The sequence below is a fragment of the Entelurus aequoreus genome, linkage group LG18, assembly GCF_033978785.1.
Source record: "Entelurus aequoreus isolate RoL-2023_Sb linkage group LG18, RoL_Eaeq_v1.1, whole genome shotgun sequence".
NCBI lineage: Eukaryota > Metazoa > Chordata > Actinopteri > Syngnathiformes > Syngnathidae > Entelurus > Entelurus aequoreus.
In genome coordinates this window covers 29,962,570-29,977,569 of record NC_084748.1, presented here as the reverse complement: position 1 = coordinate 29,977,569, position 15,000 = coordinate 29,962,570, and the positions used below count along the sequence as shown (strand labels likewise).

Sequence of the window (15,000 nt, the reverse complement as noted above, 5' to 3'; positions counted from 1 at the left end):
TAATGCTTTTGGACCTCAGTGCTGCATTTGACGCTGTCGACCACTCAATACTTTTGGACAGGTTGGAAAACTGGGTGGGGGTCTCAGGCACAGTTTTAAGCTGGTTCAAGTCATATCTACAAGATAGGAACTATTTTGTTTCCATTGGTGACTTTGTATCAGAACCAACCAACGTAACATGTGGAGTCCCCCAAGGTTCAATCTTGGGGCCGACTTTATTTAACATCTATATGCTCCAACTAGGACAAATCATGCAAAATAATAACATTGACCATCATTGCTATGCCGATGACACCCAAATCTATGTAGCGCTATCACCAAATGACTATCGCCCCATAGATCTTCTGTGCCAGTGCATTGAGCAAGTCAAACACTGGATGTGCCAAAATTTCCTACAATTAAATGAAGATAAAACTGAGATAATTGTTTTTGGTGCTAAAAAAGAAAGGTTTAAAGTCGTCCAACACCTTCAATCACTGTCCCTGAAAACCTCAAATAAAGCCAGAAATCTTGGGGTTATTTTAGATTCTGATTTACATTTCGACAGTCACATCAAATCAGTAACAAAATCGGCCTACTATCACCTCAAAAATGTAAAAAGACTTAGAGGGCTCATGTCAGCTCAAGACTTAGAAAAACTTGTACATGCCTTTATTACCAGTAGGCTAGACTATTGTAATGGTCTCCTTGCAGGTCTTCCCAAAAAAACTGTCAGGCAGCTACAGCTTGTTCAGAACGCTGCTGCTAGAGTTCTAACAAAGACCAAAAAATGTGAGCACATTACACCAATTCTTAAATCCTTACATTGGCTCCCTGTACATCAGAGAATTGATTTCAAAATCCTCCTGCTCACATATAAATCACTACATGGTCTAGGGACCAAGTATATCACCGATATGCTCCCACTATATAAGCCCTCTAGATCACTAAGATCTTCTGAGACCAATCTGTTAGCGGTTCCAAGAGTGAACTCAAATCAAGGGAGAGCATCATTCAGTCACTATGCAACAAATACCTGGAATAAACTTCCTGAAGATGTCAGACTTTCCCCAACTCTGACTACTTTAAAACTAGACTGAAGACTTTTATGTTCACCTTAGCTTTCAGCTAAATCTTTTAATCTTTTAACTTTTAACGTCTGCACTGTTTTTATTTTTATTGTCCGCATTTTAATTTTGCTTTTATTTTCTTTCATTTCCCTTTGTTGTCTGTGAAGCACTTTGAGTATGCCTTGTGTATGTCAAGCGCTATACAAATAAAGTTGCCTTGCCTTGCCTAGTCTCACTCATGATGCTGTGCTGAGTTTACGTTAAGAAATAAAATTAACTTTTTTTATTTTAGCAAATATATATATATATAATATATATATATATATATATATATATATATATATATACAGTACAGACCAAAAGTTTGGACACACCTTCTGATTCAATGGGTTTTCTTTATTTTCATGACTATTTACATTGTAGATTGTCACTGAAGGCATCAAAACTATGAATGAACACATGTGGAGTTATGTACTTAACAAAAAAAGATGGAATAACTGAAAACATGTTTTATATTCTAGTTTCTTCAAAATAGCCACCCTTTGCTCTGATTACTTTTTTGCACATTCTTGGCATTCTCTCGATAAGCTTCAAGAGGTAGTCACCTGAAATGGTTTTCACTTCACAGGTGTGATTGGAGCTCATGGAGAGAATGGCAAAAGTCACCAGAGCAAAGGGTGGCTATTTTGAAGAAACTATAGGTTGATTGGCAACACTAAATTGGCCCTAGTGTGTGAGTGTGAATGTTGTCTGTCTATCTGTGTTGGCCCTGTGATGAGTTGGCGACTTGTCCAGGGTGTACCCCGCCTTCCGCCCGAATGCAGCTGAGATAGGCTCCAGCACCCCCCGCGACCCCGAACGGGACAAGCGGTAGAAAATGAATGGATGGATGGATGGATAGAATATAAAACATGTTTTTAAGTTATTTCACCTTTTTTTGTTAAGTACATAACTCCACATGTGTTCATTCATAGTTTTGATGCCTTCAGTGACAATCTACAATGTAAATAGTCATGAAAATAAAGAAAACGCATTGAATGAGGAGAAGGTGTGTCCAAACTTTTGGCCTGTACTGTATATGTATGTGTGTGTATATATATATATATATATATATATATATATATATATATATATATATATATATATATATATATATATATATATATATATATATATATATATATATATGTGTGTGTATGTGTATGTGTAAAAATACAATAGTCATCATTTTAAAAAGATGTATTTGTAACCAACATTATTTTCCCACATATGTCAATCAAAAAAGGTAATTTCAGAAGGAAAAAAGGAAGTATTATTTTTCAATGAGAAATGACTTGATTAAAGTCTTCATTTTAGAAAATAATTCCTAACTTTACAAATACTTAATTTTAAGTAAAGTTAAACAAAGCAAACAAGTGGCTTTGTAAAAATAACATTAAATTATGAAGTGAATTACATTTTTATATAGCGCTTTTTCTCAAGTGACTCAAAGCGCTTTACATTGTGAAACCCAATATCTAAGTTACATTTAAACCAGTGTGGGTGGCACTGGGAGCAGGTGGGTAAAGTGTCTTGCCCAAGGACACAACGGCAGTGACTAGGATGGCGGAAGCGGGAATCGAACCTGCAAACGAGCTATACCGCCTCACCAGAGTCATTACTATTAGAAATGTTTTGATTAAGTTGTAAAGAGAACATTCTTTATTTTTTTTACCTAAATAATGTCAAGTGTAGTATTTTTATTTTATTTTTCATGTTTTTAAAGTGTGCTATTATGGGAATTAGAACGTGGGGAAAAAATTCAGTACAAAATAAAATTGTAACAATGTCACAACAGTTTTTTGTTTTTTTTTAATATTTCTTTGTTTTCCCTTCTAATCATCAAAACGCCACCAGAGCTGCAAAACTCATTTTATTGTACTGTACGGTCAAGCATATTGCACGAGCAAAAAAATAAACATTTTCCATAAATAAAGTATTGGATTACATGTGTAACAATTGAATACATCAAGCAAAAATGAATCTCCACTCCACTTGTTCGTGACATGTCGTCTTATTGCTCTTTTATTCTGAAAATAACCCAAGTGGGAGTAACTACAAATGGTTTTGCATAGCTACAGTGAGCGCACTTATTTACATACTGTGTACATCTTTCATCGTTACAGTGCCAGAAGACAAAGAAACTCTCAAGCGTAGCATATGCGTATAGTGTATGACCTTCTGCTGTGAGAATGAAGAGAGATGTGGGTTATTATAATAATTATTATAACCATCATCATTACAGGACATGTTGCTAGTTGGTGGATGACAGCATGAAACTACATGTGACATCATCATAGCAAAGGTAGATTAAGTTGCATTTTTTTGTGTACATTTATTTTGCCACATTTTACTCATAGGTCTCCTTATTAGGTACACTTGTGCAGCTGTATCTAATAAAATGGTCAGAGTGCAGCATTCAAGTCATTTCTCCACACCTGTTTCATGATATAAACCGAGACTTTTCTTTAAATAAATAAAGAAAATGAAAGAAAAACATTTGAGGACAGATTGGTAACACTGCAAGAAAGGAAAACACTGGGGTCTTATTTAAAGTGTTGGGCTAAAGTCTCCTTCAGTCCACATACCTCCATTTAAAAAAAATAAAATAAAAAAAATAGTCCCAACCTCCTCCAGTCTGGATTCAAGCCCAGGTCCTTCAGGGCTATTGATTGGCTGATTCACAAGCATCTATCCAATCGCTGTACACGTCAACTGGCTCTGACAGGTCTAAGGAGTAAGAGGTTAAGGATACATATTGGTCTTGTGTGACAACAGTTTTCATATCAACTTTGAAAATGTCCATATTGACCAAGTCAAGTGTGACAGTGTTGCTGAAAAAAAGAAATGTGGTATTATTAAGCAGGTGATCAAAAAGTCCCAAAGGTCAAGGTTATAGAAGTTATTATGGCATTGGTCACTGTCAAAACAAGAAAGAATTATAAATTAATGCCGCTAGTGTGCCCAAGACAAATGTCTTTAACGGGACAATAAAGTTCACCCTGACCCTGAAGGGCTGAGTCTTTACTCTACAAATGTCTTCATTGATGAAAAAAGGTTGCCATTTTTAGGGAAAACGTGGCCACTTTACAAAAAAAGGTTTTACGAAGAAAACAAAGTCAACCTTAAGAAGAAAACGATGCTGCTTTACGAAAAAAGATGCTGCTTTACGAAAAAAGATGCCGGTTAACGGGAAAGCGTTGCCGATTTACATGAAAAAGTTGTTGCTGTGTTACACGAGGTAAATAGTTGCTATTTCACGCGTAAAAAAGTTGCATGGTCACAAAAAAAATGTTGCAATTTCACAGGAAAAGTCGCCTTTTACGAGAAAACAAATGCAGATTTTGATGAGACCAAATTTCCGTTTTTATGACAAAAAGGGTTTTTTTATGAGAAAGTTGCCAGTTCACAGGGAAAAAAATCAGTTTTGCTGTCGTTTTATGAGAAAAAGATTGTTTTACAATAAATAGTTTCTGTTTTAGAAGAAACAGTTGCCACTTTAATGACAAAAAAATCAGTTTTGTTGCTGTTTAAGAGAAAGTTCACGGGAAAAAGTTGCCGTTTACTAAATGGTAAATGGGTTATACTTGAAAAGCGCTTTTCTACCTTCAAGGTACTCAAAGCGCTTTGACACTATTTCCACATTCACACAAACATTCACACACACATTCACACACTGATGGCGGGAGCTGCCATGCAAGGCCCTAACCACGACCCATCAGGAGCAAGGGTGAAGTGTCTTGCTCAAGGACACAACAGACGTGACGAGGTTGGTAGTAGGTGGGGATTGAACCAGGAACCCTCAGGTTGCTGGCATGGTCACTCTCCCAACGCCACGCCGTCCCCGTTTACTAAGAAAATGTTGTTTTTGTTGCCGTTTGACAAGAAAAAGTTTTGAGGAAAAGTTTACATTTTACTAGAAAACGACTTTACAAGAATAAGGTTCAATTTCACCGGAAAAAGTTGCTGTTGTAAGAGAAAAAACGTCAGTTTTATGAGGAAAAACAACTTTGCTAACAAACAAAAAATCTGTTTTGTTGCCGTTTTACGAGAAAGGTTAGCCAAAAAAGGTGAAAATATTACTCATAATGAGACTAAAATAACACAACAAAAAGGGTAAATTCACTTGGTGGGTAAAATGTGAAATTTTATGAAAACGTATTTAGAATTATAACAATATATGAGAAAAATTTACATTTTGTACGAAACTTTTGATATTTGGAAAATAATGAATAAAGTCCCTTTAGTTTTTTTTTTTACAATGGCCATAATTTTATGAGAAATTATGATTTTGACCAAAAATTAAGTCAATATTACCAAAATAAAATTATTTTGCGACAAAATGCAAAATCATAATTATTGCTAAATGAATAATAGCAATAATATATAATATTACTAAGATTATGGAAATCAGTAATAATATTACAGTAATCAAGTCAAAAATAGGACAAAAGTCATAATTTTACAAAAATTAATTGGTACTATTGCGAAAATAAACATTTGCAGGAGAAAGACGTAATTTTTCAACAAAGTTGGAATTTTAAGAGAATAAGGACTAAATATTACGAGTATATTTTTGGAAGTTGTCATTTAAAAAAAAGACTGACAGGAGTCCCCAACAACAAGCATGTCACTCTTTTTGAATAGCTCACCAAAAAATATTTGCTTTAACGGTTTCTATTTTTTTATAAAAGTGTTCAATTCAGACATTATGCTTCTATTCACTGGCAAATGACCACAAAATATGCATAAAGAAAATAACCACACTTAATGTCACTTGTGGATCATTAAAGTTTTTTCTAAGTCTAAGTTTGAGTAGGCATTTTCTTTGTAAATAAAGTAGATTAAAAGTTGTCAGTCATAAACTGTAAATATAACAAATATCCCACCTTGCCTTTCTTTTTGTCCAAGCAGCTCTAATACTGATTAAAGTTGGAGACCCCTGCTCTGTGATATCAAAGTTATGAGCATAAAGTCATAATATTGTTAACAGGTAAAGAGTTCAATTAACTTGTGGGTTTTAGGGACCCTGTTCTCGACAAGAAATTCATACATGAAAGTCTTCCTCTAGCTTTGGGTCAAGTGGGTTTACTTCAGATCCCCCCCCCCCAGCCGCTCCCCGACTCTGACCATAACCTCATATGCTACATCAGCTGTCTGGGCGCGGGGACGAGGGAGGCGCCAAATCCTCAATTAGGAGTCGTGGAAAGAACCATCAAGACTTATGATGCAGAGATAAATCAGCGGTTAAACACAAGGGCCATGAGATTAATTTGAAAGCTTCCAGTAAATGGACGTCTGTGGTGGTGGTGAGATTTCTCTCAAGCTACTGAAAGTGTCCCAAGAGTTTATCCATCAGAGACATGCCTGCATGCATTGCCTTATGGGCGTGTGTTTGCAAACGTGCTGCTTAATAATCCTCAAAAGAAACCTGCAGCTCGTGACAACACATTAGAGCAGTCGGTCGCGAATGATATGAAAGGTGTATGTCATAACGCTCAAGGGGCAATTCTGTTCCGACTGCAACAATATCTGCTTATTAATAGAGAGGATAGATATTAGATCTTGAGCAGGGGTCTCAAACTCAATTTACCTGGGGGCCACTGGATGCAGAAACTGGGTGAGGCTGGGCTGCAAGAAAAGATTTCTTTAAAAAAAAAATCTAACATGCACTTTTTAATGAATTCACCTTCTTTGAATGGCTATCCCGCCCTAGCAACATACTTGCCAACCCTCCCGATTTTTCCGGGAGACTCCCGAATTTCAGTGCCCCTCCCGACAATCTCCCGGGGCAACCATTCTCCCGAATTTGTCCCGATTTTAACCCGGACAACAATATTAAGGGCGTGCCGTGATGGCACTGCCTTTAACGTCCTCTACAACCTGTCTTCGCGCCTGCTTTTTCACCATACAAACAGCGTGCCGGCCCAGTCACATGTTGTATGAGGCTTCTGCAGACACACGTAAGTGACTGCAAGACATACTTGGTCAACAGCCATACAGGTCACACTGAGGGTGGCTGTATAAACAACTTTATCACTATTACAAAAATGCGCCACACTGTGAACCCACACCAAACAAGAATGACAAACACACTTCGGGAGAACATCCGCACCGCATCCCAGTTATAACACTGAAACGCCCTCAGGAAGAGGTGCTTTAAGACATGGCTAGCTAGCTAGCGACTAAAGTCCAGCCCCAGTCGGCAGTGTTTTAGCGACTTCTAAATCACTAATCCTCGCCTCCATGGCGACAAATAAAGTACGTTTCTTATAAGTATCATCCCTGCAGGACGAGGAATAGCTAAACATGCTTCACTACACACCGTAGCTCACCGGCGTCAAAATGTAAACAAAACGCCATTGGTGGATCTACACCTAACATCCACTGTAATGATACCAAGTACAGTAGTACCTAGTCAATACGACTATGATTACGTCTATTTTTTGGCATCACATCTTTCGTTTTTTTTAAATGTATATTATGTTTATAAACTCAGGAAATATGTCTCTGGACACATGAGGACTTTGAATATGACCAATGTATGATCCTGTAACGACTTGGTATCAGATTGATACCCAAATTTGTGGTATCATCCAAAACTAATGTAAAGTATCAAACAACAGAAGAATAAGTGATTATTACCGGTACATTTTAACAGAAGTGTAGATAGAACATGTTAAAAGAGAAAGTAAGCAGATATTAACAGTAAATGAACAAGTAGATTAATATTTCATTTTCTATCACTTGTCCTTCATAATTTTGACAAAATAGTAGAATGGAAAATGACACAATATGTTACTGCATATGTCAGCAGATAAATTAGGAGCCTAAGTTTGCTTACTTACTAATAAAAGACAAGTTGTCTAGTAGGGCTGCAACTAACAACTAATTTGACAAACGATTTATCTGTCGATTATTACTTCGATTAATCAATTAATAATCGGATAAAAGAGACAAACTACATTTCTATCCTTTCCAGTAGTGATGGGTCCGGCAACACCGATGCATCGGCGCATGCGTCGAGCTCATAGAGCAATACCCTGTGTCGGTGCGCGTACCGCTTTTAGAAAGTCACGTGACCGATCATGAGCTGTTTTGGTCACGTGACTGATACGCGAACTGTGTCGCACTCCCGCCTCCTCTGTGCCCTGTGAGCGGGTCTTTTCTACAGCCGGAGAAATAATAACTAAGAAGAGACGACTGAAGTGTTGATAACAACCAACCCCCCCCCCCCCCCCCCTCCTCCTCTATATCCCACACCCTGGATTGTAAATAATGTAAATAATTCAATGTATATACTCTGATTAACTTGTGTGATGACTGTATTATGATGATAGTATATATCTGTATCATGAATCAATTTAAGTGGACTTAAACAACTTAAACAAGTTCAAAAACTTATTCGGCTGTTACCATTTAGTGGTCAATTGTACGGAATATGTACTTCACTGTGCAATCTACTAATAAAAGTTTTAATCAATCAATGAAAGAAATCGTCTAAAATTGAATACGTTGGAAAAACTGTTTTTTTTAATAAAAATGTGTAAATTTTTTTATTTTTTTAAAAATCCCAGTCCACATGCATCCTCATTCACAACACGTTCTTAGATTTCCATGTTATGATACATGTTCACATTTTTTATTGACTATCTAAAAAAGATTAAAATATATTTTTATTTAAATGAAGATATGAAATAATCCTAAATGAAATACAATGACTTGGTTTATATTATTGTATATACTAGGTCATAAAATCAGTGTCAGTTGAGTCGGTCCATAGGTTGCCTGTAGGGATTTAATGTCCAGCAGATGTCAGTATTTAGTGACACAGTACTGACACAGTATCAATACAGTTTTGCAATGTGTCGAAACGCTTCATGACGCCTCATCAACCCATCACTACTTTCCAGTATTTTATTGAAAAGAAACAGCATACTGGCACCATACTTATTTTGATTATTGTTTCTCAGCTGTTTGTAAATGTTGCAGTTTATAAATAAATGTTTATTAAAAAATATATATATATCCTCTGCGCAAGCGCATAGCATAGATCCAACGAATCGATGACTAAATTAATCGCCAACTATTTTTATAATCGATTTTAATTGATTAGTTGTTGCAGCCCTATTGTCTAGTATGTTCACTATTTTATTTAAGGACAAACTTGCAATAAGAAATATATGTTTTTAATGTACCCTAAGATTTTTTTGTTAAAAATAAAGCCAATAATGCAATTTTTTGTGGTCCCCTTTATTTAGAAGAGTACCGAAAAGTATCGAAATCATTTTGGTACCGGTACCAAAGTATTGGTGTCGGGACAACACTAGTAGTGCCTATGATGGCCACAGTTTGACTTTGTTAAGTGCTGACTAGTTACCAGAGGTGTGGACTCGAGTCACATGACTTGGACTCGAGTCAGACTCGAGTCATGAATTTGATGACTTTAGACTCGACTTGACAAAATGTAAAGAGACTTGCAACTCGACTTAGACTTTAACATCAATGACTTGTGACTTCTCTTGGACTTGAGCCTTTTGACTTGACATGACTTGCTACTTTCCCCAAAACCCAAAGCTTAAAAAGTTATTTGGGAGCGCTCCGCATCTTTCATTTTGTACGTGTCTGTCTGTCTATCAGCGTGTGTGCTGCCTGTCAGCTGGTGTGCTGTCAGTACAATAGCCAATCAAATTAGTTATACGTTGTTTTCATCACACAGCATTCATCCAATCAAATTGCAGGACAACCACCGAACAAGAGTTGTCAAACAATGCGGCAGAGAGAAACAATTATGCCAAAGTTGGTTTCGTTCGGGTATAAAAACTACGACTTGGTCAACAAAAAACGAATTGCGTATGCAAATCACGCAGTTCGAATATTACAGACGGAGACGCAACAACTTCCAACTTCGTTCGACATTTGAAGTTGCCCAAAGAAGGGTAAGTTTTGAATGTAAGATAACGTTTATTGGCTAAGTAACATGACTTTTATTTGCTGTGTAGTTAAATCAGTGAGGCTGTAAACTCACTGCTAACGTTATAACCATAGACATGTTTTAAGGGTACGCAGCATCGAGCGCTACTGCCTACTGGCGCAGACGAGACGCGGGGCCGCCATCTTGGAGTGGTGATCCGCTCCACTCAGTGCAATTCATTTGTCAGGAGCAATGAACTGTCAGCGCATTTAATTCATTTTACCTCACTGAATACCACTGATTTTCACGCGGTTTTTTGTCATACGTGTAGCTATGATAACGGACACATGTTTTGGCAAGTTTTATTATTCATAGTTTGCTTAACAGTAATATAATATTCTTATACGCTATAAGTGACCAGACGTCCGAGATCAAAACTGGGAATATAATCCCAGAGAAGGGGGAAAAAACGGTAAGCTATTTTTAAATTGAAGAAACAATATGATTAGGTTATATATACATGCGTATATCCTACATAAACAATGTATGAATACATTAGATATCTATATATCCTAGGGACCTATAGACTGTATCTCTGTTGCTGCAGCAGCAGAGAGTTTATTCTGTCTTGACACTTTGTATTGATATTTTGTATTACATTCTTCCCTTAAATGATAATGTTTACAGTGATTGTTATGTATGTATTTTTTATGTATGTCGCTTTGGATAAAAGCGTCTGCCAAATACTTAAACATATATAAACACCTGAAAGTCTTTATATCAGCTAAAACCACCAATTTGTTTCACTACATTCAGAATAAAACCAAATGCTGTTTTACCCAACAATGTTAGTATTTGAATATTGTTACTTGAAGACTTATTCCTGGTTACAATTATACTGTTAAGAAAGTATTGTCTTATATTTTGCCTAAAATGAGAGTGCATCATAATCAGTGGCGGCTGGTGAATTTGGTTTTAGGTGGGGCTGAAAGTTTGTAAACCAAACCCCTGTAGGGGCGTCATCCTCCCCCAGAAGATTTATTTGTGATTTTCACATACAAATATTGAATATCTTTGCTCCTTCTCAACTCTGTGGTAATATTATTTTCATAAAATACAACCAATAGTATGTTAATGTTTGTTTTTGCAAATGTGTTTATTCTGTAAAGGAATGAGTTAAATGTTTAAAATTGTTTAAACTATTAAAATTACTGTTAATAGTGCTATTATGAATTGCAATGTCAGCACTATTTTTTTTCTTGCAATTTCAAATGCACTTGTTTTAATAAATAAATACAGCGTTTTAAAAGCATACACAATCCGTGTAAAAATATTAGTCTGTGGTTAAAAGGACTTGAAAGGACTCGAAACTCAAAATGCAGGACTTGGGACTCGACTTGAGACTTTCCAGTCTTGACTTTGGACTTGACTCGGGACTTGCCTCGAGACTTGAGGGCAAAGACTTGAGACTTACTTGTGACTTGCAAAGCAATGACTTGGTCCCACCTCTGCTAGTTACATATCCAAGGAGGGCACACAAACATACCATGAAGAAAGGATACATGTTATTGGCGTCTGGAACTCCTCCAAACAAACTGAACACGATACTATTCCAGTATTTCTGCTTCTATCCCTGTTGAGAGGGAGAGGAAAACAGACAATTAAGCAACTTTCCCCATTAGCAGGAACGTTCAACATCAAAGAGGTTGACAGGTGTGTTGGATTACATATTGACGTCACATGACTTCTCGTGGTTACAGAAGGGACACGTGAAGTGGGAATCCAGACTCCCGGTCATCTTCTTTTTAGTAGGCGGCTTTCGCTTGGACTTGCGGCGACCCATCTTTTTTAGAAACGCTGCTTAAAGTTCAGCGAGTCGTTGGTAGTGGACACACATGGCAGAGAAACACCAGATTAGCATAAACAAAAGACGTCATCAAAACACAACGGATGATGCAACCATAGAGCTAACTTTAGCATATTTTTAGTTTGAAGGTAATGAACGCCCCAAGATAATCCCACGGTCAATAGATAATCACCAATCTCCTAATGACATAACGTTTAAGCTTAACTTAAATCAATCAATGAAAGGTGAAACAAGTATTTGATTACCGGCGGCTGGAGAGATACACGTTGCATTACCCAGGAAACAAACTTTCATTCTACCTTGCACTTGTTAGCCTTTGCGGTTCAATGATTGGACCAGGTTGTGGCTGATGGACGCCTGTGATTGGCTCTTACCCACGTCAATCACTTCGATTAGGAGTGACACAGGCCAACTGGTGTTAGCCTTTGCGATTCAATGATTGGACCAGGTTGTGGCTGATAGACGCCTGTGATTGGCTCTCACACACGTCAATCACTTCGATTGGGAGTGACACAGGCCAACTGGTGTTAGCCGCGTGATGGCGTCGCAGACGGTTTAAACTAGTAATTAGATGAAGACTATAGTTTTTAACTCTGATTTTTAGTCATTTTGACATCGTTTACAATTTTAAGAAATTTTTTTCACATTTGTTCTACGGCCAAGTCTCGAACAAAGGTGAGCCGAACCTCACGTCAGGGCCTCAGAGACGAAATTTAGCCAAAACGTTAGCTTCTATGTTGGTGAACTCGTATGTAAAATAATTTGTTTGATTATTAATTTGGGTGTTTATTGATACAATGTACGAATGATATGTATAATTTTGCACAACAGTCGAAACGCCATATGTTCTCATCAAGTTTAGGTCAGGAACATAATAGTGGCTGTGATGCGTGATGTCAGCCATTTTGGAGGACCGCGCCATAAACGTCACAATTAACAGCACAACCTCTACATTTAATGTGTGTAAAAGACACCGCAAAATTGTTAACTTTTGCAACGTTCTGGTTTGAGAAGACCGAGAAAAAGAACGACAATAATACTGTCTGCCCAAAGTTGTGAAAAAACATGTAGTGCAAGCCTCAGTTAGAATTTGGATGGTCAAAAGATGGATAACATCTGAATGTTCTCAGTTCATTTTGTAACTGCTGTGTATATCACACAGAGTACATTTTTACCTGCTTTTAGTGAGTTGTTTGCAATTACGTTTAGGAATAGAAATATTGACACTGAACAAGGACGAGTCATTAATTCTATTTTTAAAGTGTGAACATGTTTACTACTCTACATGACTGGTAACTACGAGTATTTGTTTTATTTATTAGTTTATTTCACTCAGGGCATTGCACATTAATGAGCAATCTGCTTTACAGACTGTAAATGAGCCAGATGAGCATATCTAATAGTTAATTTACATGTGAATGTGTTTGGTACATTCATTAGCTTAAAGTGCAACAGTCCAATGTTGCTAGAAAATATCGATGAAAGCATCTCATACGGATCTTCTCTAATAAGCATCAGTTTCAGGGTCAGTTTTTGTGGAGTTTGGCATCATTTGACATCGACGTGTTCTGGATTTTCTTTGTTTTAATCATTGATCCATCACTAAGGCAATGTTTTCAAATGTTGTCCTCGAAATTTGACCTGGCCCAGATTGTGACATCAGTGATAAAGCTCTACAGCAGGAGTGTCCAAAGTGCGGCCCGGGGGCCATTTGCGGCCCGCAGCTAATTGTTTAGCGGCCCGCCACACATTCTAGAAACGCCATTGCAAAAATCAAAAAAACATTAAAAAAGTGGAATGAGGTGAAATCTAACTACAAATGTTGCAATGTTGACACAAAGCTGCCATGCAGGCTGTTTTTTTTCTTTTGTCTATCTTTATTTTCCTTTTTTTGCCATTGCTCAAAAAAAAATCAATAATAATGAATTATTGACATCTTCAAGGCTCCAATTACTTTAAATATTAAAATGTTTTATGTGAAAAAATATTGCATGTATTGTGTGGTTGCCATATAAAAACATCCAAGTTTTCTTTGACAAAAGAGCATGAAACAAACAAAAGAATAGTTCAAACGTAAAATCGACAGATATATCTGAAGTTGATCTTGTAACTTAAGTGTTGAAAGTAAAACAAATAATAATACAAAATTATCACTTTATGAGTGGGGTACCTTTTGGATCCCAAAGATATTTAGTGGGATTTTATTTTATCTTTTCACTGTGATTAATCAAAAATAATAATGAAAATAAAATCAATGGTGTCATGCATTATTGATCTTTTCAGGGCTCCAATTACTTCACATCAAACATTGCTTTCTGAATGTTTTGGGCGGTGGGGAAAATACTGCATATTTCAGTTTTACTGTAAAAAAACAAAGTTGTCTTTGACAGAAAAGGCATATATAATAATAGGCAATAATAATTTGGATTGTTTTTAAAATGTTAATGACTGAGACCCTTTACGGGCCCCAGGAGCCCTAAATGTTAAAAAAAAAAATCTACATATTTTGTTATGGTTTGAAAATGAAAAATATCAAAATGGCCCCCGCATGCTTAAATTTTTCCGTGTGCGGCCCTCAGTGGAAAAAGTTTGGACACCCCTGCTCTACAGTATATAGCACCTACAGTAAATATAGACTATAATTAAAATTAAATAAATGCTTTTTTTCCTACAGCAGATGTGGACAGGGACTGTGCTCAGGCTGGGAGCTGCTGTGGCCTTCTCCCTCAGTGCGGAACTGCTCTGCAGATTCCTGCATCGCTCCAAACGGCCGAGAACCCTAAATGAAGTTCTTTTCTTCCCTTCAAAGGTGGCCTGCGTGGAGCACGTCTTCTCTCCCGCTTCCCCTCAGTAAGTGACTCTTTGTACCAAGCATAATGAAGCTTGTTGTGATTTGTTGGGGAAAAGAGAGCGACAGAGGAGCTTTGTGTATGTTTTCTCTTTTGTGTCACAATAAACGACATTTGCGCGGACAAATGCAGCTTTTTAACTGACAGGCGTCCTTGAAGGGGAAAAAAAGACTCTTCATAATTGCCAACCATATGTTAATTTGTTCTGTCATTGACTGAGCCTTAGAATTGCTAAAAGCACATTGCGTCCCATGGATGTAACCTTGGTTCTGTCAGAGCCTT

At 37.0% G+C, this 15,000-nt stretch overlaps 2 protein-coding genes across 5 annotated transcripts in view; one reads left to right on the top strand and one right to left on the bottom strand.

Annotated features, from left to right (window-relative positions):
* Positions 1-2,543: 2,543 nt before the first annotated feature.
* Positions 2,544-12,244, bottom strand: LOC133634006 (transcription elongation factor 1 homolog). Of its 3 annotated transcripts, none has more exons than XM_062026903.1 (4): positions 12,169-12,244; positions 11,730-11,859; positions 11,565-11,635; positions 2,544-3,818 (listed from the first exon to the last, which is right to left on the bottom strand). In XM_062026903.1, exons 2-4 carry the CDS (start codon positions 11,843-11,845, stop codon positions 3,754-3,756), a joined length of 252 nt encoding a protein of 83 aa, XP_061882887.1. In that variant the 5' UTR covers positions 11,846-11,859; positions 12,169-12,244; the 3' UTR covers positions 2,544-3,753. The 3 variants fall into 3 exon arrangements, with proteins under 3 accessions (XP_061882887.1, XP_061882885.1, XP_061882886.1); XM_062026901.1 differs by having other exon boundaries at positions 11,730-11,862; positions 12,115-12,221; XM_062026902.1 differs by having other exon boundaries at positions 2,545-3,818; positions 12,115-12,217.
* Positions 12,245-12,341: 97 nt separating this feature from the next.
* Positions 12,342-15,000, top strand: part of pld6 (phospholipase D family, member 6) — a 19,247-nt gene continuing 16,588 nt past the window's right edge. Inside the window, exons 1-2 of one of the 2 annotated variants that reach the window (XM_062026900.1) lie at positions 12,342-12,544; positions 14,547-14,719. In XM_062026900.1, coding sequence (XP_061882884.1) covers positions 14,547-14,719 — 173 coding nt within the window. In that variant the 5' untranslated portion in view covers positions 12,342-12,544. Of the gene's footprint in view, positions 12,545-14,543; positions 14,720-15,000 lie in introns of both variants that reach the window. The other variant, XM_062026899.1, reaches the window with a different exon arrangement.